The sequence below is a fragment of the Coloeus monedula genome (assembly GCF_965178545.1).
Source record: "Coloeus monedula genome assembly, chromosome: 1".
Lineage (NCBI taxonomy): Eukaryota > Metazoa > Chordata > Aves > Passeriformes > Corvidae > Coloeus > Coloeus monedula.
This window is the reverse complement of record NC_138781.1, coordinates 21,602,395-21,626,787: the sequence shown is the minus strand read 5'-3', so window position 1 is coordinate 21,626,787 and position 24,393 is coordinate 21,602,395. Positions and strand designations below refer to the sequence as shown.

The window sequence follows — 24,393 nt, the reverse complement described above, 5'->3', positions numbered from 1 at the left end:
GAACCTCCTTACCCAAAAATATCTAATGTAAATGAATAAATATAAGCTTCTGCTTAAATAAGAGTGAATATATACCTCTGTAAACATTTCTTTCAGGTCTTTTTCTCTGTATTGATTGGAGCTTTCAGCATTGGACAGACTGCTCCAAGCATAGAGGCATTTGCTAGTGCAAGAGGAGCTGCCTATACAGTCTTTAATATAATAGACAATGTGAGTATTTTTGCCCTCACTATCATTACAAAACTTCTTTCGAAGGTAAGAGATCCTTCTTTTTAAAGACAGGAACTAAATACACACAAAAGCTAAATGGAGAAATTATAAAAGTATTCTTAAATGAGCATATCATCAATGTAGCAAGTGAGGGAGCAAAACATTACGCAATTTAGATCTTTCAGAATCTCACCTAAATTACTTAAAAAATACATTTAATATTTCTGTAGAATAATAGTGCTCTCAATAACTTCTTTATGAAAAAAATGTTGGGGTTTTTTTGTTGTTTTTTTGTATTTTATTTTGTACAGGAACCTCAAATTGACAGCTATTCAGAGACAGGTTACAAACCAGACCACATAAAAGGGAACTTAGAATTCAAAAATGTTTACTTCAATTATCCATCCAGACCAGATGTTGAGGTACTGTAAATGAAACTTTATATATATATATATATTACAGCTGAATATGTGGATCATGTGTTGGAAAAAAAATCACTTAAAAAATCACATAAGTTTTGTTGAAAATGTAACAATTTCAGGTTGATTCTCTAATGTGTATAAAACTACCTTGTTATCACAGTGATTTTAGCTAGATTTATTTCCACCTTAGCTAAACATATTAAGTTTCCGGAATAATTTTTTTGTATAAAACTTTAATAAGTGTGGCTATGCAAAAAACCATAAATAGGTATTTCTATCACAATCTAAATTTGCAATCCTAACTCAAGTGTTTGTGTATAGTAATAATAATGAGATAGTTTTAAAATAATTGCACTGCAGCTCTGTTATGACTGTGTCAGAACCAGTTAAAGAAAGCAGATCCAGCAACGACTTGCTGTATATGGAATAGAGATCAGAATCTGTATTTGTCCTGACAGAGAATAAGTTTCCTTTTTAAAGCACTGTCATATATTCAGAGTCTTAGTGCAGTGACAATAGATAACGTATGAATGATTCCTGAAAATATTTCTGTGGACAGTGTCTTTGCACTATGTAACTATTTCATTCCTTACCTTGAAGGAAAATCACTGACCTTGATAAAGTGATCTTTCTTACTTTTGATAGGCAGAAAGGAAATACACTCAGCTTTTAACTATGACTTTTACATAGCTTCCCTGTAGTTTCCATGGTGCATTAAAGAAAAAGGTGAGGCAACATAATACAGAAATATTGTATCATACTGTTTGTATATTATATTTTAGTTATGGGTAGTAGTAGTATTATTTTGTCATATGAACTGGTTCATGAGACAGGTAACTGTGAAGTGTGTTGTATAATACATTGATACTGAACCAATTGTGATGTAATTATAAGGAAAATTAAGCTGAAGTCATCAGTTATCCAAAATTTAAACCGACATGTTTATAAATTTTATTTTTACCAGATTGTGCTAGAAATATGAAGGTTATTTTATTGCAGTCTTTCAAATTTTCCTTGACATTTCTAAATACTGTTATGTTTTTGACCAACCTTCTTATATGGACAGATTCTGAAGGGCTTGAATCTCAAGATTAATTCTGGCCAGACAGTGGCCCTGGTTGGTGGCAGTGGCTGTGGGAAAAGTACAACTGTTCAGCTCATCCAGAGATTTTATGATCCCAAGGAAGGCACGGTAAGATACCTCAAGTGAGATGACTTCTCTGCGTGTCACACTTGTTGAAAGCCTAGTTCTGACCTCACTGCCCTTGTCAATGTTCCAATGACATGGTAAAGTCTCCTCGAAAATGGCACATGCCAGAATGGAGAGAGATGTTCCTTGATCAAAACACTTAGTAAACAGTTTTTGTCTGCTCTCTTTTGTTTAGGTTACAATTGATGGGCACGATATTAAGACCTTAAACGTAAGGTATCTGCGGGAGGTTATTGGTGTGGTGAATCAGGAGCCTGTGCTCTTTGCCACTACTATTGCAGAAAATATTCGTTATGGCCGTGAGGATGTCACCATGGAAGAGATTGAAAAAGCCACCAAGGAAGCGAATGCTTATGACTTCATCATGAAGCTACCCAATGTAAGCAGATCAGCTCTTCTGCTGAAATAATTTCATCTAAACCTTCTTGTGTCAAATAGTTCCTCAGAAGGAATGCTTGTTAAGAGAGGAAGCTATCCCTGGACCTGTGAATATGCAGAGCTATGCAGAGCTTCCTCATAACTTTTGAGAATAATGTTAATTTTCTATCTTCAGGAAATGATTTTTCAGTCATTTGAAGAACTACTAGATTTCCAGGTACACAAATGATTAGTCAGGTTTATCCAAGTAGGTGTTTATTCCTGTAGGGGAAGGAGAAGATGTTACTGGCATTACTGACATTACTGACATCTTTCTTTAGTGGAAAGACTGTGCCACTGAGTGTTTTCAATACATGTGTTTGTCTTGTAGAAGTTTGAAACTGTGGTTGGAGAAAGAGGGGCACAGCTGAGTGGAGGCCAGAAGCAAAGAATAGCAATTGCCCGAGCTCTGGTTCGCAATCCCAAAATTCTTCTGCTTGATGAGGCAACATCAGCTTTGGATACTGAGAGTGAATCAGTTGTGCAGGCAGCACTGGACAAGGTCAGTATTGTTTTAAAATGAAGCATGTAAGCAGGAGCCTAATATTTACTTATTTCCAGAACTTTTGTTGAAAATAGAGACCTATAAAAATACAAAACATAAACTTTGATTTGGCAAATATTCTTTGTACAGAGAATTTTTGAGTTCCTACAGGTATTACAAAGAGAAACCTTATTTCAAATTAGAAGATGGAGTCATATTTTCTGCATTATTAAGCTTAAATCAATATTTTCATGGTGTAAATACCATCCTCTTCCATCATCTGTCTTACTGCCATTCATATTGTTGTCAGTCCTTGTTGGGCTTCATGAGGTTCCCCTGGGTCCACTCCTCAGGCCTGTCAGAGACCTTCTGAATGTCGTTCCTTCCCTCAAGTGAATGAACTGCACTGCTCAGCTTGATGTCACCTGTAAACTTGCTGAGTATGCACTCAATCCCATTCATCTGTATCACTGATGAAGATTTTAAATAGTATGAGTCCCAGTATGGACTGTTGAGGGTCATCACTGAAGATGAACTCCATCCAGGTTCCAACAGAATTCCACTGCTTGGGATCATTACTTTGATAATTTAAACTAAAATTTGCTTGATCACTTTAAAACAGCCTCATAATTAAAATGACAAGCTGTGGTGGTTGAAAAATTCAGTGTAATATGCTTATAAATATCCAAAGAAAGGTACTTAGTTGAAATACAATTCACATGAAATTGCAGAGGATTTTATTTTTATTGTAGTCGTTTGAGTTAGCAATGACTTAGAACTTAAAACACTTTTTTTTTCTAAAAGTGAGTGTAAAATATTTTCTAATGTTTCTGAGTATAAATTCGCCATGGATTTTAAGGTTCAAGTGGGCAACTATGGGCCTAAATATGAAAAATTCTAGCATTTAAAAAACTTTAGGGTTTGTAACATTCTAAAATTTTATGTGTTGAGATTTTTGCTTAGATAGTTGTGACCAAATGACACTTTATCATGCCATAAATCGAGTGTCTCCTGATGGGAGAGAATTTGCTGAAAGTCCTTGCAAGGTGCTTAAAAGATGAATCGAGACGTCTTCTGTAGTTTCAATGCTTCTAGATAGTTGTTTATTAAGTCTTATCAGAGAAACTGAGCCACTAGCGTGACCCAGGTACAGCATGGAAGGAGGAAAAGTAGGAGTGAGAGCAAGAAAGACCAATTATCAAGATTTACACAGCCTTTTAAAGACATTTTGACCAATAGTTACTAAAAACGTACATTATTTTTACTTTCTTACCAATTATTCAGTAACACTTGTAGGAACTGCAGAATTTTCTATCCAATCAATCCAAACTACTTTTACTGCAAAATATGGAGTGGTAGAAGAAGGAGAAGAAGGTCCAGAGAACAACAACAATCCTTCATTTTGATATTTTTTACTCTTATCTATTTACTACAAAGAGAAGCCTAAAACCTCTAAATTTTTCACCCTGTGACAATCTTACATAGTAGTCTATCACCTAATTCACACCACTGTATTTTCTAGTTGTTGTCTGACTGTTGGTAATTTTTTCCAAGGTTTGAAGCTAAACCAGTGTTGTCCAGGGGGGTAAGAACCCTTAAAAACAGGCAGAGAAATATTCTTGGCACTCTGTGTTCCTACAACCAAAGTTTGGTGTATTTATGTGCCACAGTGAAAGATGGTCTCTAATACTAAACTTTGAGCTTTAGATTATATTTCTGTTTTAAGGTACTCACTGAAATACATTTTAAAATTTTTTTTTGAAGGTTATATTTTTCTGTGAACCTTTTAAATGTTTCTTTTAGGTCCTACTCAACTCTGCTGTGAAGACGAACACTATTTACGTTTACTTAGAAATACTCACATGAAATATTGCTGTTTTCAGGCAAGGGAAGGACGCACTACGGTTGTGGTAGCTCATCGACTGTCAACAGTCCGCAATGCAGATCTGATAGCTGTGTTCAATGGTGGAGTTATCACAGAGCAAGGGAATCATGCTAAATTGCTTGAGAGAAAGGGAATCTACCACAAACTTGTTAACATGCAGGTACTTTTTCTCTAGATGTTGTCTCGTTTTCTTTTTTTTTTTTGTGCATCCATAGTCATATCAGAAGTATGAGAAATTCTGCAGCATATTGTCTTAGCAGCAAAAACCCATGTGCTTTGAAAGGAGAGCAGCAATTTGAGAGAGACCACTAGTTTTGGTACAAGACTTGTTTAAACCCAGGACAGTACATTTTTAATCCTCTAAATATTTAAACTTAAAAGATTATTTTATGTTTTCCTTTTGTGCAGTTAATGTAGAACAGATGACTACAGTAGTTTGCTATTCCATTGCTTGTTCTTAGTCTGATAAAAGGTAAAATACAGTAGCTGACACTGGAGGAATAGAGCATGCATATTTTAAGGTGTTTAGGTATAATCCTTCATACTGAATTTCTTTCTAAAGAAAAAAATGTGTAGGAATAGAAGAAAAAGAAAAATAATCCAGCTATTCCGACAGAAAAAAATATGTTTTTAACTTACACAGACAGAGAAAAAGAGATTGCAAATTATAATAAATTTCAGAAATGTATTAGTTATTAAATGAAAACCAAAATACTTTGATAAGTGCATCCCAATGTCCCAGGTGACCATTAGGTTATAGCAGATTTTCATTCTAACTTTGTTTGACTGCATAACCACTATGTCCATTAAAGAAACTGAAACTGCCATCTCAGTAAGTCAGACTGAAGAGGTTAACCAGACCAATTAAAATATTTCTCTATAGAATATGAGAATACATTTGGTTACCTTCGATTCTAAGTTACTTTGTATCTGAACAAATGTGATTATGGGAAAAATGAGGAAATACAAAATTTAGAAAAGAAAATTTAAAAACAATGAAAAATGAAAATAAAGAATGGAAGGCAAGTAAAGAAGATATTTTTACTAGTAGTGCAAAAAGCAGTAAAAAAAAATTCCTGGAAAAAAAAGAAACACAAGTTGAAGGCAACTTTGAATCCAGTTTCTATCAAATACCTCAGGAGTGGGTAGACATTTATTTATTCTGTCAAAGAGACTAGCAAAAGTACCACCATGGGTAAGGCTCTTTTCCAGGCTGCTCTAATTTTTCAGTCAAAATCTCTTTTTGACTCAGTTTCCTGCTGAACTTCCTTATTCCATTTAAAGTCAAGAATTGTTAAGTGTGTTCTGCTGTAAAGGCAGTAATGTTTTATCACTTCATGAATAAACTGTATATCCCTCAAGAACTCATTCTAAAAGAACCCAAGAAGAGTGCAAAGGGTTTACCCTCAATTTAAAACTTTTTTAGTTTAATTCATTAAAAAAGAGCAGCTACTGTAAGTCCCACATCCTACACTTACTATAAGAATTTTCACGAGAGGTGCAAAACTCATATATGAATAAAGATCTGAATATAGAGCTCTATTAAATATTATACAGATTTTCATATCTCCTTAAAGCATTATATGTTGTTTCCTCTGTATCTCTTTCAACTGAAACAAAGTTACTTTTACTTTGATTACCTCATCATTTTGAAGTAATATATGCGTATGTAATCTTAGCATCACGTTCTTCCCACTTTTAGGCAATAGAAGCTGAAGTTCCACCATCAGAAGATGATGAGAATGCACATAGTGCCAAAAACAGTGGATCTGAACCAGAATTTGAAGAATCCTTAACAACAGGATTGAGAAGACGATCAACTCGGAGAAGCATGAAAAAGCCGGGAGAGCAAAATAATGGTCCTGATGAGGAAAAAACTTCACCTGTAAGTATCTCTGCAGAGCTGTTAGTGAACTTGATTCCTTTAAACAAAGCACGTTAAATTCATTCTCCTGCTCAAGAAAGGTATGAGGAGAAGGAGACATTTCATAGGGATGAAGAAAACATGAGAATTTTTAAATTCTAAATAGCCTTTGACTGATAATATTCAGAACTTGCTTTTTTATTCTCAACATAAATGATAATACAAATAAAATGCTAATTTAAAAATCTATAACAAAGATGATGAGTTTATTGTTGAAAATAAATTTCCTTTAAAAGAAACATACTTACATATTTACATACCATACCAGTTTAGTCTATACAGTTTAAACATTCATTTTTGGATAAGAAACAGAGTATTTGGCACAACATAACAACTCTTACAACAAAACTTGCAAAAAAACCACCCAAAAATACTATTGCATTCATATTTACAGGAATTAGTTTGATGTTATAAATTTCTTAATGAACATTTACTTGAATTAATCAAGCCATGGATTACACACAGCAATATGCGCAGAATAAGTAGTTCAGTCATCAATGACCAGTATCAAAGTATTCACCAACAAAAATTATATGGATAGACTAATATAAAATGACAGGAGTACAAATATAGTGTACAACTCTTCCTTCCTTGTGTTAGAATAATTTTTAAAATGTACAATCATTTATTCATGTTATTAAAAACTATAATTTTTGCTTCCCCTGAATAGATTCTGGGAATAGGAAATTGATTAATAATCTCTCATTTTATTAATATTTCTCCAAATACATTCCTGTTTGTCCTAACATAATTCATGTTTTTAAGGCTGAAGAACTACGCCCAGCTTCATTTCTGAAAATTATGAAGTTGAACAAAACTGAATGGCCATACTTTGTAGCTGGAACCTTGTGTGCAATTATCAATGGAGGTTTACAACCTGCATTTGCAGTCATATTTTCCGAAATTATAGGGGTAAGTTGGAATAAAGTATGAAAAAAACTGTAAGCCCACAAAATTTATTTCTAATAAAATTAGGTTTAAAACAATCACTGCATAATGAAGCTGAAGAGTGGATGAAGCACTCTTGCAAAAATCCGAAAAGTTGTATGAAATTTACAAAATCCTAAAAATCTTGCTACAACCTGAAATATGCTTGTTATACTTTAAATATTATGTAACATATGCTCAAATTTTATATGAATGCAATTGACTACCAAAAATAGTTATTGAGAAACCTGAGAGTATTTTCGATTGTTAGTTAATTTTTTAAAAATGTGTCCAATTTTATTTTATAGATTTTTACAGAAACTGACAAGGACATCTTAAGAGAAAAGAGCAACTTATATTCACTGCTATTTTTAGTAATTGGAATCATTTCCTTTTTTACTTTTTTTTTTCAGGTACGTTTGATTAACATAATTACAATTGTTATTCATGTTTTAGAAACCAGACCTGAAATATACTAAAAATTTGCATCTTTATAATACATGCCTCCAACTCAAACCAGAAACTGTAGTTATGGTTCTAGATGTGTCTTGTGCTGAAACTTTTTTGACATAGAGCTTCTTGTGTGTAAGAGGCTTTCGAACCTATTCAGACCTCTTAATTTCAGAACTTCCTCTCTTGTTCATCAGTCAAACAGTTCTCAGCAATGAAACTCTGAATTTTCTTGCTCTTTTTCTATTGCCAAGTAACAGGCAACCCCTCCAGCCTTTACATTCTACCACCCCTTCTCACCCTCAAGCCTTCCTATTTGAATCTGTTCGTAATTGAAAATCTATCAATCTCCTGCCTTAGTTCTCCATTTTTTTACTTCCCTAGCCCTTTCCTCATCCAAAGGAATGTCCCATATTGCTCCTATGGGAGCCCCCAAAGGCTCCCAGGCCCAGTTTGTCAGGTAACACTCATCATGCTGATATTCAGTTCCTCCTGCTGAAACACAAATGGTTGTACCTGCAATGATAGTGCCACTTAAAAAGAAAAAAATATGGTAATCATATTAAAATTGTCATATTTTGTCTGCTTTATAATTTCTGAACATGTTGGTATAATTTTATCTGTTAAATGAGCCTAAGACTGAAATAATAATGTGCGCTTGGGACAGCAGCATAAACAGTCTCTTACAGAAACCTGCTGGTTTGTTTATGGATTTGTCTTGTTGCACAAGCGAAAAAGGCCTTGAGTACAGAAGGCTGAGTAGTACAGGGCTGTGATAGGTTTGCTCAGTTTATAAATGTTCAGATAATGTTTTAAATTTGAGGGATGCATTTGACTTCAGTGAACCCAGGTTGCCTCACAAAGTCTTTAATCTAAAATTAAATGGCCTAAATGCTACTTGTTTAAATCTGACTTCAATTGACTCATGCAAATGAAGTCAAAGGGTTGATTAGAGACCTTCTCCTTAAAGCATGCTGGTGAAGCAGTGCTGGGAAATATTGATATGCTCCCTAAATTTTTTCAAAAATAATATTTTAATGTCTGTACTGTGAACCTATGTGAACCTAGAATTTATGTATATTAAGCCTGTTGTTACATTTGCTTTGTGAAACAGGACTGCAATATTTTGTGCTTTGACAATGTAGAGGCAATTTATGTAAAATGTTTATTGAATAAACACAAACAGTGTAATACTAGGCATTGTACTTTTTCTCAAACAGGGTTTCACATTTGGCAAAGCTGGAGAAATTCTTACAATGAGGCTTCGATTCATGGCATTTAAAGCAATGCTTAGACAGGTAAAGATAATAAATAATTTGATTTCCAGGGTTTTAAAAATAATTGATTGTATTGGTATAAAATAACTGTATTCTACATCAGTCTATCATACAGAGAAGATTGTTTAAATCAGACTAGAAACCAATTTGATTAGTTATATGTGGTTATGCAGAGTATCCTTAAAGGGAGAGTCTTAAATCAATACAAGTGCTTTTCATGTACTCCTTGCAAAGACTTAGTTTTACAGCCAAGTTACAAGGGCCTGACAAGTTGATGTGCACCAGCAGTATCACATTATCTATTCATTTGCCTGCTTTGCTTTCTTGGTGCCCTTTCTCCCCTAAAGAAATGCAACACAACTTACACTGTAACTCTTACTTCAAATGTCTGATGTAAATTGTGATGTGTACAGATGTGTTTTTTTAATTTATTGGAAATCTCTGTCCAAGAGCCCCCAAATCTATAATTGCTGTTTGTTAATGCAATAATAAGGTTGTATATTTGAAAAGTAAAACCACTTTCAGAAAATTAAAATATAAATAGAACATAATGTTGTAAAGTAATTCTAAAATTGCCTTAATTTTGTATGATTTCAGGATCAGTATTTTAGATTTTGAAATACACAATACAATAGTTATGGGTTTTAAGTCTTGCACATAAGGCTACATGTAGACACAGAATTTGATTCATGTGAACATGACTGTTTTCAATGTGACAGGAAACTGTTGTAGTCTGAAAAATTACAATTTATACATCAGCCATACTGAAAATCTAATGAAAAGGCAATCTTAAAATTGAGTCTTGAGGTCACAAACGCCTGTAATACATCACCAGGACTTCATTCGATGTATATTACACATGAAAGTTTAAATCAGATATTTGGTCACATGGTGAATAAATCATAAACTGTGTACCTGATCCCAACAATTAACTTTGATCAGATAGACCAGTTTGGTTTTTCATTTGGTTGAGGGGTTTTGTTATTTTGTTTGTTGGTGTCTCTCTTCCAAATAAGCCTCTTCAATATGGGAAGAAACAAAGCAATGAATGTTTTGTTTTTAACCTGAAAATGCTTTACACTTAACCCCTCCCCAAACAGCTTTGCAACCATGAGGGAGTGTGACTGAAGAGCCCTCTTCTCCAAGGAGATTCAGTGAGGGAGCAGCAGTGGGAGAGAGTAAATTTTGCTTTGGGGAATCTCTCAGCTGCTCTCCTTCCTTCTCAGCAGTGATAATGAGTACATTGGAGGATTCACAAGATTACACTTTTTTCTAAAAATATTCAATGTGCAATGATGGAATTAAACTTACTTAAATATGCAGAACTGAGGCACTGCCACATACCAGATTTACTTTATTTGAAATGTTTATTTGAAATGTCCAAACACTGGTCTTAAAAATAATGTTTCTTTTTATAGGATATGGGCTGGTTTGATAATCCTAAAAATAGCACTGGAGCATTAACCACAAGACTTGCTAATGATGCCTCTCAAGTGAAAGGAGTAAGTAAAATTTTGGTTTGGAATTTTTCATATTTGGTTTAGTATATAGTGAAGTTGCAGCTTGGGTTTGACTGGGTGGATAACAGTCGATTTTGACAACTAAAATTTCCTGTAAAACAACAGCTGGTAGAGAATGCACTGATGCACTTTATGACAAGTTTACTATTGTGCTTTATTGTGGTCTTCCTTACTAAACAAATTTATTGGGAATCTCTTATTTAAGAAGTCTTTTTAAAGAGGTCTTATTCACCTAAAGACATGCAATGAAATCTATTCAGTGTAGGATCTCCTGCTATTTTTTTTGATTGTTTTGATTTATTATTAAAAAAAAACCAAACTGTGAGCAATAGACTTCCTTTTCTCTGTTACTTTTTGTAGATTCTTTAAAAGTAAATTGTGTACTTTCAGGGGTCTGTAATATCATGCTAAAGTACATTGAATGTAATTATTTGTGTATGCTTAAGTGAATTCTTACTGCTATATGAAGTTATGTGCTGGGTTTTTTTGAACTGTAGAGTTCTGAAGTATCTTTGGCTTTATTTCCATAGGAAAAGTTAAATGTTTAATTTTCTTCTTCACTGGGCTCTATGTGATGACTTGTAAAGCTAGCTCTATGATCTACAAAATATGACAGATTTTTAATGTTTAGATGTAAATATGTGATGAGGGTAAAGTTTGTTCAGTTTCAAAAGCAGAATTTAGAAATTGCAGAGTAAACTTAAGTAATCAGAATATGGGGAAAGAAGAAATAAATATTATTTAGATAATTTTTTACAAAAGCATTTAAGAAACTCTCATTTTGAAAAATAGCAAAACTGAGTTAAGATTTTCTAAGCAGTGTTTTGAGAATCAGGAATTTTGTGGGTTAAAATGCTTTCCTTATTTAAAATGCAGTTATGTTAGTAATAGATGCCTTTTTTCTTTCTCCAGGCAACTGGTGTCAGACTAGCATTAATTGCCCAAAACATAGCCAACCTGGGGACTGGAATTATTATATCATTAGTTTATGGCTGGCAGCTGACCCTGCTACTTTTAGCTGTTGTGCCCATCATTGCAGTGGCAGGAATGATTGAAATGAAAATGTTGGCTGGGCATGCTAAGAAAGATAAACAAGAGCTGGAAGCTGCAGGAAAGGTGGGTCTAGAGAAATTAATCTACTTCTGTATAATGTATACGGTCATATTTACCAAAGCATTTTTAATGGATGTATTACTTCCAAATACAGAACATTTCACAATATGTAAGTTCCAAAGACAGCCAGTTACACTAGTAGACCTACAGAGCATCACACCTCTTCAATAAAAATCAAAGACTTATGTTATTAAGCTATTAATATTTTTGTAGTTGATAAATCTCAGAATGTGCTAAACACTATTCAGGCATATTCTCTTCTCATTCCTTTTCTATTCATCTTTGTTTTCCTTATTTTGGAACCATCTCCATTTTGACTTTTTTTTTTTTTGGTCAACCCTCTTTGGCATGTCGTCTCTCTTATTACACTGCTCTTTTTTTCTCTCCCCTCCTTCATCTTATTAATGTTTGTGGTGATAATATATATATCTCCACTGGTTTCTGTTTGCCATTCCTTTGTTTCTGGAGTGGAAGAGGGAGATGAGAACTGAAAAGCAAGAAGGCTAGACTTTTGTTTAACAAGTTAAATGAAGACATTTAATGTCACTTCATTCCAAAAATCCTTTTGGGAACAATTATCTCATCACTTTCCAGATATTGCTTTCTTCAAGGTAAAACTTTTCTAAAATCTCTTCCTATGTCGTACTGTTTTTAAAAGCTGCTGAAAAGAAAATCATTTATCTAAGGACATGCAATTCCGTTCCATTCCTTTCAACTGGGTACATTTCTTCTGCTGCTCTCTAAGGGATGAACATATATTTCATGTTGCTTTTTTTTTAAAATGTGACAGAAAATAATTGACAATTCTTGGAATAGACACTAAAGACTTTATTAGTGCAGCATATTGTGAAGAATTAACACAGATGTTCCAAACATCTATGATATTTTTTTTCAAAACCTAAAGAATATTTTCTTTTCATGGTAATGTGAGTTTCCCTTCTCAAGGCCACCTAAGAAAGCACTGGTCTACAGGCATTTTATTCAATTTTCATTTTTAAAAAATATTTTTTTAAATATATTTTTTTTCAGTAAAAATAGTGTTCCCCCTGGAAAATTTGTTCTCTGCAAAGAGTTGCTGAACTTAGGTTACTGAAAAAACTTACATTATGGTCTTTATTAAACTAATATTGCATGAAATGTGTATTTTAACAAAATGCATTAAAGCCTTGAGGGTCTTTTCACAGAAGCATCAAGGTTGGAAGAGACCTTCAATATCATCAAGTCTAACCATCAAGCCAGCACCACCATAATCAGCCCTAAACCACATCCCCAAGTGCCACATCCATCTCTTGAACATTTGCAGACTCCACCATCTCCCTGGGCAATCTATTTGAATGCCTAACCACCCTAACAGTGAATTTTTTTTAATATCTAATCGGAATCTCCCCTGGCCTTTTTGTGTATACAAATGACTCATGTCTAAAGAATCTGCAAGCTTAAAGAATGTATCAGAGCAAGTATTTACGGCTGAGATCTAAGTTAGCACTTAGTTAGCACTAAGGCACCTAAGTAACCTGCACATTTTGATTTTAGCCCAAACTTAGTGGACTGGAAGTTGAATGCTAATATGCCATTTTTCTTGTTGAGTATCTTCTCCATAACTGTCATTGCTGTCAAATGGTTTTTCACTAGTTATTTGTTGAACATTATAGAGGTCTTATCAGAAAATTCTGAGCATTGTAAGAAAATCTCATTGTCATAAAAAGAAAAATATAAAATGCTTATTTTTATATCAACAGTCTATGATTTAAATAACCAGTATAAAAAGATAGAATTGTATTCCAACAGAATATTTTTATTAATTTAAAATAAGGAATTGCAACATAATCTTAGCTTTTGATTAAAACATTTGTTTTACTATTGCAGATTGCCACAGAAGCAATAGAAAATATTAGAACTGTTGTTAGCTTGACCCGAGAAAGAAAATTCGAGTCGATGTATGGAGAACATTTGATTGTACCATACAGGTATAATAAAAATAACTAAGCTAAAAAAATACCTGTAATAAATTGCAAACATTTACTTCAACAGAAATAGATTTTTTGGTAGAGTGTATGATTTAATGTATAATTTAATTATCTCAGAAATAATGTCAATATTTTGCATATTTTTATTGACAAATGCAACCATCACCAGTCAATATTTTTTATAATTTTATTTAATTAATTTTCTGTTATAATATTGGTATCTTCTATTATGGTGTCACTTGGTTTGGAAAAATCTTAGTTTTAAGTGAGCTTTCGAAGTCGTCTAATCTAAATTTCCACCTGAATTGTTTTGGATATTTAATTAAAACCTTTTTCATGTAAATTGAATATTCCATTAAGCCATTTTTTAAAGTGTTAGTAAGATTGAAAGCATTTGAATAATTACTCACTGGTTTGGGGCAGAAAATAAAGTAATATAAATCTGTCTGGACTAAATCAAAATTTAAAAGTCTTAAAGTAAACAACTAAAAAGATTCTGCCAATTAAAGTATTGTTTATTCCAGAATGGAATGTTTCCTTTTCAAACATCCATGAGACAAGTAAAGGAAATGAAAGTATATGTACACAGACATAATGGGAAAGAAGCAGGGGTGCCACTGACACATCTACCATAATAATTGAGTGGTTAGAGCACAGTGCAGGACATAAAAGATATTACTTAGCTTTTTTCTCAGGCTGCTGGGTTTTGCATTCATATCTCACCATTTGCTGAACAGTTCCTAACCATTCAGAGGGTTGACATTGATGGGGTTGCTCCAAGACTTTAATCTTTCTGTTGTTCTAGTATAAATAGGAACTTATTGCCCTATGAGAGAGAAGACGTGTTTTTATTTAATGTTTCAGTGTACGTAAACTTTCCATTCCTAAAAGTATCAATTGAAGTCAGTTGTTGCTTGCATACTAGGACTTCAGTATGATTGCACACTTTGATGAAAATATGCATTCTTTCTATACAGAAATTCTGTGAAGAAGGCACATATATTTGGTTTTTGTTTTGCCATTTCACAAGCAATGATGTTCTTTACCTATGCTGGCTGTTTCCGGTTTGGTGCCTATCTAGTGGTAAATGGACACATGGAGGCTAAACGTGTATTTCTGTAAGTATCTCTTTTGCAATCTTTTTTCTGTCTGCCCAGAAAAATAATTTATAATTTAAGAGTTAATAGCTCAAGACAGGGCTATGGAAACAAGTATGAAAGACTGAGATCCTACCAGTGTGGATTATCAGTGACCTGAATACCCAAGAAAGTCAAACATACTGATTTTTTGTTGTCAACCTCATTAGAGATAGTTAACACAGCTGATTTTGACCAGAAGATATTGGAAAGTTTCTGCATTCCATGTGCTAGCTGAACATCACTAGCCAGCTGAGTGATTTTCCAGTTAAATTTGAAAGGGGAGGTTTGAGCACAAACTGTGAGCCCTTTTAGGCTGTTCAAATGCAGAATAAAACAGATCACTTTATGTAGCTCTGAAGAGAAAGGACAAAATTAATAGAAATGAATCTATTTTACTTTGCCTTAAAACAGGCTAAGAGGTGTCATATGTCAAATACCATTTCTTGGTGATGATTTTGTTTCTATAGTGTGTGGCAATAAGGAATAGCTGAAGACCACAGGTTCTTAAACTATTCCAATGTAGCCTGTAAAATTACATAAAATTCCATAAAATGACATAAAAATCACCGCAAACCAATAACAGCATAGTTTTCAACCTTTATTGGTATTGTAAACCCTGCAATTTTTTTCCTGCAGAGATGTAGTAGAAAATTAAACTTTATTGTCACCTTGTTACAGGCTTGAATTCTTATTTTCATTGGTGCCTTAAAAATTGATCACTGATTCCCAAAGATCATTGAACCGTAGAGAGGAAACCACAGTGATGATAGAACAGGATTAGAGTAACAATTTTTCCATCCATTGACCCCTTTCCTCATACCCCAGCTGAGAGTTAACATACTAACTAGAATTAACAATTAAAGAAATTACTGCTAATAAGGTATGAAAACACTGAACTTGGGTTGCAGGCATGTTTATCTTATGTCATTAAAAGAGGGTAAAAAGAAATTTCTGGAGCTAAATTAATAATTAAAGCAATAATAGTGATTACTACTTTATTCTTACTAAATTTAGCCCTCTTTTTCTCTGAGTAAAAGAAAAAGTTGACTACAGCCACATTTCCACTGTACTTTTCTTCATTGTCTGCTGATTTTTTTTCCTGATTTCTTTTATAGAGTGTTTTCAGCTGTTGTATTTGGTGCAATGGCATTAGGACAAACCAGTTCTTTTGCTCCAGACTATGCCAAAGCCAAGATATCAGCAGCCCACTTGTTTCAGCTGTTTGAAAGAGTGCCCTCAATAGATAGTTACAGTGAGGAAGGAGACAAGCCTGTAAGTAAGCCATGTGTGATGGGTGATATTATTTATTGGTAATATGGACAGCACCCTCCTCACTTTCGTCAGACTGATTCCTCCTCTCCTTCTGACTACATCCTTATCACAACACGTTCTTGACACTAACTGAACACAACATGGACCAAGTTCTCTACTGTGAGTCCAGCTTTTGCACATAGAGCCAAAAGGGTATTTGTTTTGAAATTCTCTCTTGATTTCTGGGGGTGTGGGGATACTTCTGCAATTCTGTTTTAATCATCTGTGAAATCGTCTTAAAGATGTAACAGATGTAACTATTTTAATTATAGGAAACGTTTGAGGGAAATATAACAATCAAAGATGTGGCATTTAACTACCCAAACCGACCAGAGGTCAAAATCCTTCAAGGTTTGAATCTGAAAGTAGAAAAGGGACAAACCCTGGCTCTTGTTGGTAGCAGTGGCTGTGGAAAGAGCACAGTTGTTCAGCTGCTTGAGAGATTTTATGACCCACTTGATGGAGAAATGGTAAGTATTTTTGCAAGAACATGTCAACAGGTTAAGTGAGGCTGTTCTTAATTGGTTTGATGTGATAAGTACAATAGATATTTCTAGTTTTATTTTTTAAGTATTTTAATGTTAAAGATCAGCAGCGACTTATTGGGTCTCCTTAATTAAATGAGATGTATATAAGTCCTGGTTTCCCACATTACAATGAATTAACAAAGATCTGTGTGATAAAAATATGCCTGATCCATAGTCTAATGATGGCTTTGAATTCAGGGCAAATTTCCTGAGGTTTTTATAATAAGAACAGTTTAAAAGCTGATAAACTTTCGACTTCTCTATATCTAGTATCGATTTCTGTATCGACTTCTGTATAATCTAGTAATAGAATTTGCCATCTATGTTCTTTCAAAAAAAACCAGTGAACATTGACAAAAGTATTTTTTTCATAATTTTTACTTGTTAGAAACTTTATGAGTATGAAATCTTTATGTCTGCTTATCAAGTGATAGATTGTAAATACTTTCAGTCATTTTGGTTTAAAATATATGTAGGATTTCCTATACTACTTATACAGCAACTTAACAATTTTTTTCACATAATGGTACTGTTAATTGCTTTTGCTCTTTGATGTAAATGTGCTCAGAGGTCTTGTCTGAAAAAGAACACACATTTTGGCCTGAATGAGGTGAGAATAAGAAGGATTTTAGTATTTGTCTCTGCAGAGATACTCACAGAAGATAAACCAATACTTAAATAAAGCCTAGATGCAATGGAAAAGATTTTTTTTGAAGTTAAAAGTGCCCCAAAAGGTCCAGTGTAGCAAAATGGTATGTGGAAAGAAGCAGCATAGGTGCCACAAAAGTGTGTTTAACAAAGTACAACTTCCTTACCAATGTTTTTGACCTTGTGTCCATAAATAACCAACAACAGTTTACTGAAGGGTAAAGCACAGAAACCATAGAAACCACAAAAGCGTTCGACTAATTCTCAAGCTGAGTTTCTCTGTGAACTGAGTGAAAGGGGTTTAACTTAAAGCAGTAACTGTCCAAACAGCTGCTCACAAAAGTTCCCTTATTTCAGTGGATTTTGAATCCACTTAAGGTTCATTATAACACCTTTTCCTTTGAAGAAAAAGTTATATTGGCTGACAATTGACTGTTCTAGCACAAACTGTGAAGTTAGATTAATCTCCTCCAATAGCCATGCTATGAAGGGGGCAATTCTTCAACTAGACAGCTGATCACGTCACCCAACACAGAGCGTGAGCGCTGCACTGGGTCACTCCAGTGGCGATGTAACAGCCCTTTCAATGTCCTGGTATATTTGTGTCCAAGTTAAGGTGACTTATGTAATTATTAAACTGATACATAAAAGAAATAATTAAAAATTCTGTTTTCATTTATCTAATGGCAGCAATTCAGCAGGCAAATTTTGCAGAAGTATGAGAGAGTTGCCAATAAAGAAAACTGGGTGCAAATGACATCTTAAGGAACACAGAAGTAAATTTCTTCTTTATAGATGCAAAATAGAGGAAAATTTTCCTGCTGAAGAAACCACTGAAAGAACTTTACCCAAAGTTCTTTGAAGTTAGCTTATATATCCTATCTTCCACTGTCTTCAAAATCCTAATTAAATATTGAAGTAAAGAAAAGGACTGAGGCAGCATAAGGGACTGTTCTCACGTTTATGAATTAGAAAATTTTGGAACAGATGAGAAGGAGGGGAAGAGATTATGTGGGCTTGTAATTGGTAAGAAAGAACTAAGGAAAGATCTGCAATTACATAGCTTCTGTGTATGAATTTACAGCAGGTCTCAAATTCATATATATAGCCACGTGACTAAAATTTAAAATGTTTGCTTTCTCAGCTTTTTGATGGTAAAAATGCAAAGGCACTGAATATCCAGTGGTTGAGAGCTCAGATTGGTATAGTCTCACAAGAACCAATCCTGTTTGATTTCACTATTGCTGAAAATATTGCCTATGGAGATAACAGTCGGCAGGTGTCCTTTGAGGAAATTGTTAGTGCAGCAAAAGAAGCCAATATTCATTCCTTCATTGACTCACTGCCAAATGTAAGTAATTCCCTTTCTCTCCTTCTCAGAACTGGACGTGACCTACAGTGGTAGGGAAAATTGTGTCTCTTTATAATTAACTGGGGTACAATAATTCTCTGAGATTAAAATAGACCTGAAACTATTGTTTAAATATTTTCCTTACTTAATTGTGTTTACCATACTTATTTTCACTCTGGGAGATTCCACGGTCAGGTGGAGAGTGGAACATTTAAGGTCCCAGGGAAGAAAACACACAATTATAACTAACTGAGAGCTGGTAGTAAGGGTTGGGGTTTTTAAAGTAGAACATTTCTTTTTAAGCTCCTGTCTGTCTCAAGCATATGTAAAAGATTCTGCTAGACTGATGAGTTTACACTTTTCTTCCAGTTACACCTACTCAGACTTTAAATTTCTAGTATTCCTAAGGTCTGAAAATTACTAAGAATTTTTTTCACCTATATATATATATATATATGACAAACATATAATAATGTAAGACTGAACATCTTGGGTCAGATGAAGGGTCTGCCATCACAAAATTTTGCCCCATGCAGCGACCAGGAAGATGTAATTACCAGTATTCAGAAAGGCTAAAAATTTAGTCACATTTCCCCTAAATTCTTATCTCACTTGACATGATTTGTCCGAGTTTGAACTCCAGTATTGTCACAAACTTTCACTGAGCTCTGGTGTTGTGTCTTCTGATTGAGAATAACCTATTTCAACCTTAGAGGGCCTCATTGCTTTGAATTTATTAAACGCTTGATGTTATAAAGAAGTCTACTAGTAAAAGATCTCTAGATCTGTGGCAGATAGAAATTCTGGCTAGGTGTTTTCAGACAGCTACTGGCATGGAATATGCAGATTATGGGTGTCTGGTGTCAGAGTTTATATGCTTCAATATACATCAGAAATGATTTTCATTCATAGCCTGAACTTAGTATTTTGTTTCCAGAAATACAACACCCGTGTAGGAGACAAGGGAACCCAGCTTTCTGGTGGCCAGAAGCAACGTATTGCTATTGCCCGAGCTCTTGTACGTAAGCCCCACATTCTGCTACTGGATGAAGCTACTTCTGCCTTAGACACAGAGAGTGAAAAGGTAACTTAAATCGGAATCTAAATCTGGAATCTAATTTTTTTTTTTTTTTTTTTTTTACTATGATTACTGCTTTTACTCCCACAGTTTAAAGCCAAAAGCTGGAAATAAGGTATCTTATGCAAATTACATATTTAGGCTAATAATAGACAAATATAAATGTCTTACACCTCCTTGGGAAAAATAAAGTATTTTTTACATCTGTATGGCAGTAGGCAGATTGAAGTTGCTATGAAGAATGCATTCCTTAGCCTAGGAGTCTTCAGGCTTCAACTGAGAAAGTTCTATCAAAATTGAATCAGGACACACAAACTGCAGAAGCCAAAAAGATGGAGGATTCTGCCAGAGAACTTTTTTTTTCTGTGAAACTGTGAAATCTGGCTTTGATAAGTTTTCTTTCTTCTCCCATTGCTCTCTGGTCCTTTACATATTAATGGCTAAAATGAAAAGTTCAAGTGAAAATTGCTAAAACATCTGCTTCTTTTTTTAAGCCCAAAGCTGTAATCTTGGTACAACGGAAGTACAATCTAGCTGTAGAAAATTAACAGGGACTCTACAAAAATACTTGCTATTAATGAGGCAAATATCTTATCATATATTATAATCTGGAAAGTTAAAATCTTTCTACTAAATTTTGATCAATTTTAGGCATGAAAAGATGAGGTTTAAGGGGAAAATGTCATTAAATAATCCCATGATTTATCATTTTCTTGATTATGTGCCAGTTACATATTGAAATTTAATATCTTATTTTATTCTGCATTACTAAACTTAAGAAATAAACAGAAGAAAGCAGAGATTTTTTTTGGTATTTTTCTGACAGTGCTAGCTTTAAGAGAAATGTGATTCATGAGACTCCCTGTGAAGTCATGAGAACTAGTATGACAGCAGTTGACACAAGAATATTGACTTAACTTCCATATATAATTAATCAGTCATGAAAGGAAGCTGTGGAGGTTCCCATTTAAACCTCCTCTTCACACAAAGGCCAATACTGAACTCAAATTTAGATTGCTTTATGCGGTGTCTGGTAGGGTACTTGAAAATCTTGGAGGGATTCAATTAGAGATGTTTTTGTCCCTGTTTCAATGCTTAATTATCCTTGCAGTGAATCCTTTTCTAATATCCAGCCAGAACGTCTCCTGTTACAATTTGAGACCATTTTCTCTTGTTTTCCTGCCATGCATCTCAGTAATGAGCCTGGTTCCTTCTGACTCTCTTAACTATCACAGCATCATCCACTCTAACAGTTTGGACTCTTTGCCAACACAGGCTAATTCTAAATCAAGAAGCTTGAGAAGCAGATACTCCCTTTCCCTCACTGTCATACATGTTTACAGACAGCAATTGAGGTATATCTCACAAGAGCTGCCCAAATAGTTCACCTTTTGGTTTGTTCATTGTGCAGATTGTCCAGGAAGCTCTGGATAAAGCTCGAGAAGGTCGTACGTGCATTGTGATAGCTCACCGCCTCTCCACCATCCAAAACGCTGACAAGATTGCAGTGGTCCAGAATGGCAAGGTGGTAGAGCAGGGCACCCATCAGCAGCTTCTGGCTGAAAAAGGCATCTACTATTCCCTGGTCAATGTTCAAAGTGGGTAATGCAACATCTCAAGTAAAGGCAGTACTTATCTCTGAACTGTCACTGTGGCTACTTTTATCATTGTAATTATTTCAATATCAACAGTCAGTCTTGATACTTACAGTTTTCTTCCTTCCTTTCGTAAGTCATATAAACACAAGAAATACTAAGTAAATGTGTACCAGTTTCTCACTACTAGTTTTCATTATTCAAACCTCTTCTCTTTTCTGTGTGGCCAAAGCAGATGCCCATTGCACTCATGAAAGTAGAAGCATGCTAAGCCAATTGTAATTAATATTAGCTTGCTTTGAACTCTTTAAAAAAAGTCACACTAATCCAGTGTATCTGGTAAGCAATTTGGAAATATTTTCATGCTCAGTAAAATAGTTTTGCTCTTGTCAGACATAAACCTCAAGCCTTATCCTCACTTTGCCTGTGTAAGACAGAGTCAGTCCTGGCCTATTAGGCTTGTTACCAATTGTTACGAGAACTTGCAGTCAGCTGAAGCTTGATGCCAGATGTCTCTTATTATGACGTGGAGTTTTAGCCTGGGATGTCAGCAAGGGCCTTGAAAATATGGGCACAGGCTGAAAGCAAAGGTCCCAGAACTGTAAGTACCTTACTGATGGTTATTGATTGTTGAAGAGTTGCAACCTTAAGAGATGGAGAAAGACTGCTTGAAATGAAACAGAAATGAAACAGCAGATAAGAAAAAAACCCCAAGACCACAACTGATGGGCAAGACAAGGCACCTGCTGCAGCCTGGGAAAGTACTATCTGCAAGTCTCTCAGCATCCTAGGGGTCAGAGGTCAAGGACTAAGAACTCTCTAAAGACTGCAATATTTTATACAAGGTGAAAATCCTGGATTTGGACTTGGAGGAGGGGGAAGGAAGGCATCCTTTTCAGTGTTAGTGTCCTTGGTTGAAGAGCTCTTGAACCCGATCACTGCCGTGACTGAGACTCGCAAGGACTGCAACCATTGGTGCTGAATTCTTGGCATTGGCTCTGGGATATTGTATATTATTTGCTAATATAGGATGGCTGTTAAAGGCTAACTGCTTTGACTATGGAGTAATATTCATTAATAATTATTAATAACTAAACATTAGAAATGTATTTTGTTAGTGAATATTTATGCAGTAAAGTTTTGATTTTAAAACTGTCTTGATTAATCAATTGTCCACACTCCCATCATACCAATTTCTGATTCCCTGAGATTTATACATATGGTCTGTCTTACCTCCACCTAGATATTTATACACACAGAGCCAGTCTGCAGGCAGATAGGCTCATCAGTTAGGCTCAACCATGTAGTAATAACACTCTGCAGAATGTTGATTGATGCAGTCTCATTGTATTCCTCTTAAATCACATACCTATTTTCTTTTGTTTCTGTCTTAGATGGAAAACCAATTTGACTGGCAAATTTGTTTGTTTCCTATTTATGCATTGCTTGATGCAATAAGGTTCTTGTCCATCAATAAGGATATTACTCTGCATAATAATATAAATGAGTTATACTTGCAACTGTAAGAATTAAACATTCTTCAATTTCTTTAAATTCTTTTAATTCAAAAAGAATTAAACTCTTCAACATTATAGTCTGAAGATTTAACTAAGAACATACCTAAACTGATTTTTTTAAAATTCTGGATGTTAGTATTTAGTTTTTAAACCAGAATTTTAAATTGTTGATTATACAGTTTCTACTTATTGGGTTAGTAATTATTGGATTATTTCCCCAACTCATTTCAAAGATGCTTGATTTACTAGACCAATTTAGCTCTTCAAGAAAATAAAGATAGCACTGTAAATACTTTACCACAAACATCTGAAAACCAATTTTAAAAATTTTGGTCATATAGTTTAAAATATATTTCAGAAATTCATGTCAAATGTAGAAACTTTCGAAAACAATCTATTTTTCCCCATTCTTTTCTTCTACATTTTTAAAGAAGTATCTGCTGAGACTTATACAAAACTTTGCATAATAATTTCAAATCCACTCTAAATGTTTGAAGTGATTTGCTGCTGCTCACAATTACATCCTGTTCAGAATTTTTTTCAGAACACCACAACAGCCATAGTACTACAATTGAGCTACCATTCAATACCTCATCATGTAATTTATAGGCACAAAGCCAAAAGGACAAAGACACCTCCAAAAATGTGTCCTTCATCATATTGTATTCATACAGCTTTAAATTGCAATGCTTTACCCAAAGGAAGGATTGACTGAACTAGGACAATTCTGCTGTAAGGACCATAATTCTACCACACCTTTCCAAGGGGCATAAGAGGTCTTACTCATTAGCTCCGCCTTTTCAGTTGGGCTCTGATCATTCTGGCTCCCCTTGATGTCACAAGACACTTGTCTGAACTCTTAAGTCCTACTTGTGGGAGTAGTCAGCTCTTGTCTTTGCCCATAAGCACTCTAAACACAGGATGGTATGTATGTGCTGTTATTCTGAAGTAATAGGCCTTTTTTCCTCTGTCTTGTTCTTTTGAGAGCACTCACTGTTTTGAAGGGAGGTAATTTAATGTTTTCCCACACACTTCCTGTGCCTCTAGACCCATTATCTTTGGAACGAGTCTTTAGAGAGGTGTCAGCATTGACACCACCTTGGCAATCCTAACGACTCTGCAAGCAAATGCCACTGACTGTGGGGAAACAGAAAGCACTGACTTAAGTTCAACAGTCTGATAGCCCTCTTGCTGAAACAACTAATCAAAAAAGGGTTCTCAGAAGAAAAAGAGGATTTAGGTCTAGAAAGTAATTCTTACTGCAGATTCTTATCTAGGTGTTAAATACCACAGTGTCCTATTGCCCAGCTTTCTCCAGCATATTTACTTCTGCAAGGATAATTTGCTGTTCCTTATGCAACAAGTACCTCACTACTAAACCCTTCTATAATTTCTGACATAGAGTGAGAGCATGAGTAAAC

General features: G+C 34.5%; 1 protein-coding gene across 3 annotated transcripts in view; it reads left to right on the top strand.

The window, feature by feature from the left end:
- Positions 1-22,611, top strand: part of LOC309581017 (ATP-dependent translocase ABCB1-like) — a 48,575-nt gene extending 25,964 nt beyond the window's left edge. For all 3 annotated transcript variants that reach the window (XM_082295395.1, XM_082295396.1, XM_082295397.1), the window contains 19 exons: positions 97-210; positions 522-632; positions 1,699-1,824; positions 2,018-2,221; positions 2,591-2,761; positions 4,627-4,788; positions 6,331-6,513; positions 7,318-7,464; positions 7,788-7,892; positions 9,150-9,227; positions 10,625-10,708; positions 11,639-11,842; positions 13,706-13,806; positions 14,784-14,924; positions 16,061-16,217; positions 16,529-16,726; positions 18,576-18,782; positions 19,720-19,866; positions 21,272-22,611. In XM_082295395.1, the coding sequence (XP_082151521.1) occupies positions 97-210; positions 522-632; positions 1,699-1,824; positions 2,018-2,221; positions 2,591-2,761; positions 4,627-4,788; positions 6,331-6,513; positions 7,318-7,464; positions 7,788-7,892; positions 9,150-9,227; positions 10,625-10,708; positions 11,639-11,842; positions 13,706-13,806; positions 14,784-14,924; positions 16,061-16,217; positions 16,529-16,726; positions 18,576-18,782; positions 19,720-19,866; positions 21,272-21,466 (2,835 nt within the window). In that variant the 3' untranslated portion in view covers positions 21,467-22,611. The remainder of the gene's footprint in view (positions 1-96; positions 211-521; positions 633-1,698; positions 1,825-2,017; positions 2,222-2,590; positions 2,762-4,626; positions 4,789-6,330; positions 6,514-7,317; positions 7,465-7,787; positions 7,893-9,149; positions 9,228-10,624; positions 10,709-11,638; positions 11,843-13,705; positions 13,807-14,783; positions 14,925-16,060; positions 16,218-16,528; positions 16,727-18,575; positions 18,783-19,719; positions 19,867-21,271) is intronic.
- The last annotated feature ends 1,782 nt before the right edge of the window (positions 22,612-24,393 follow it).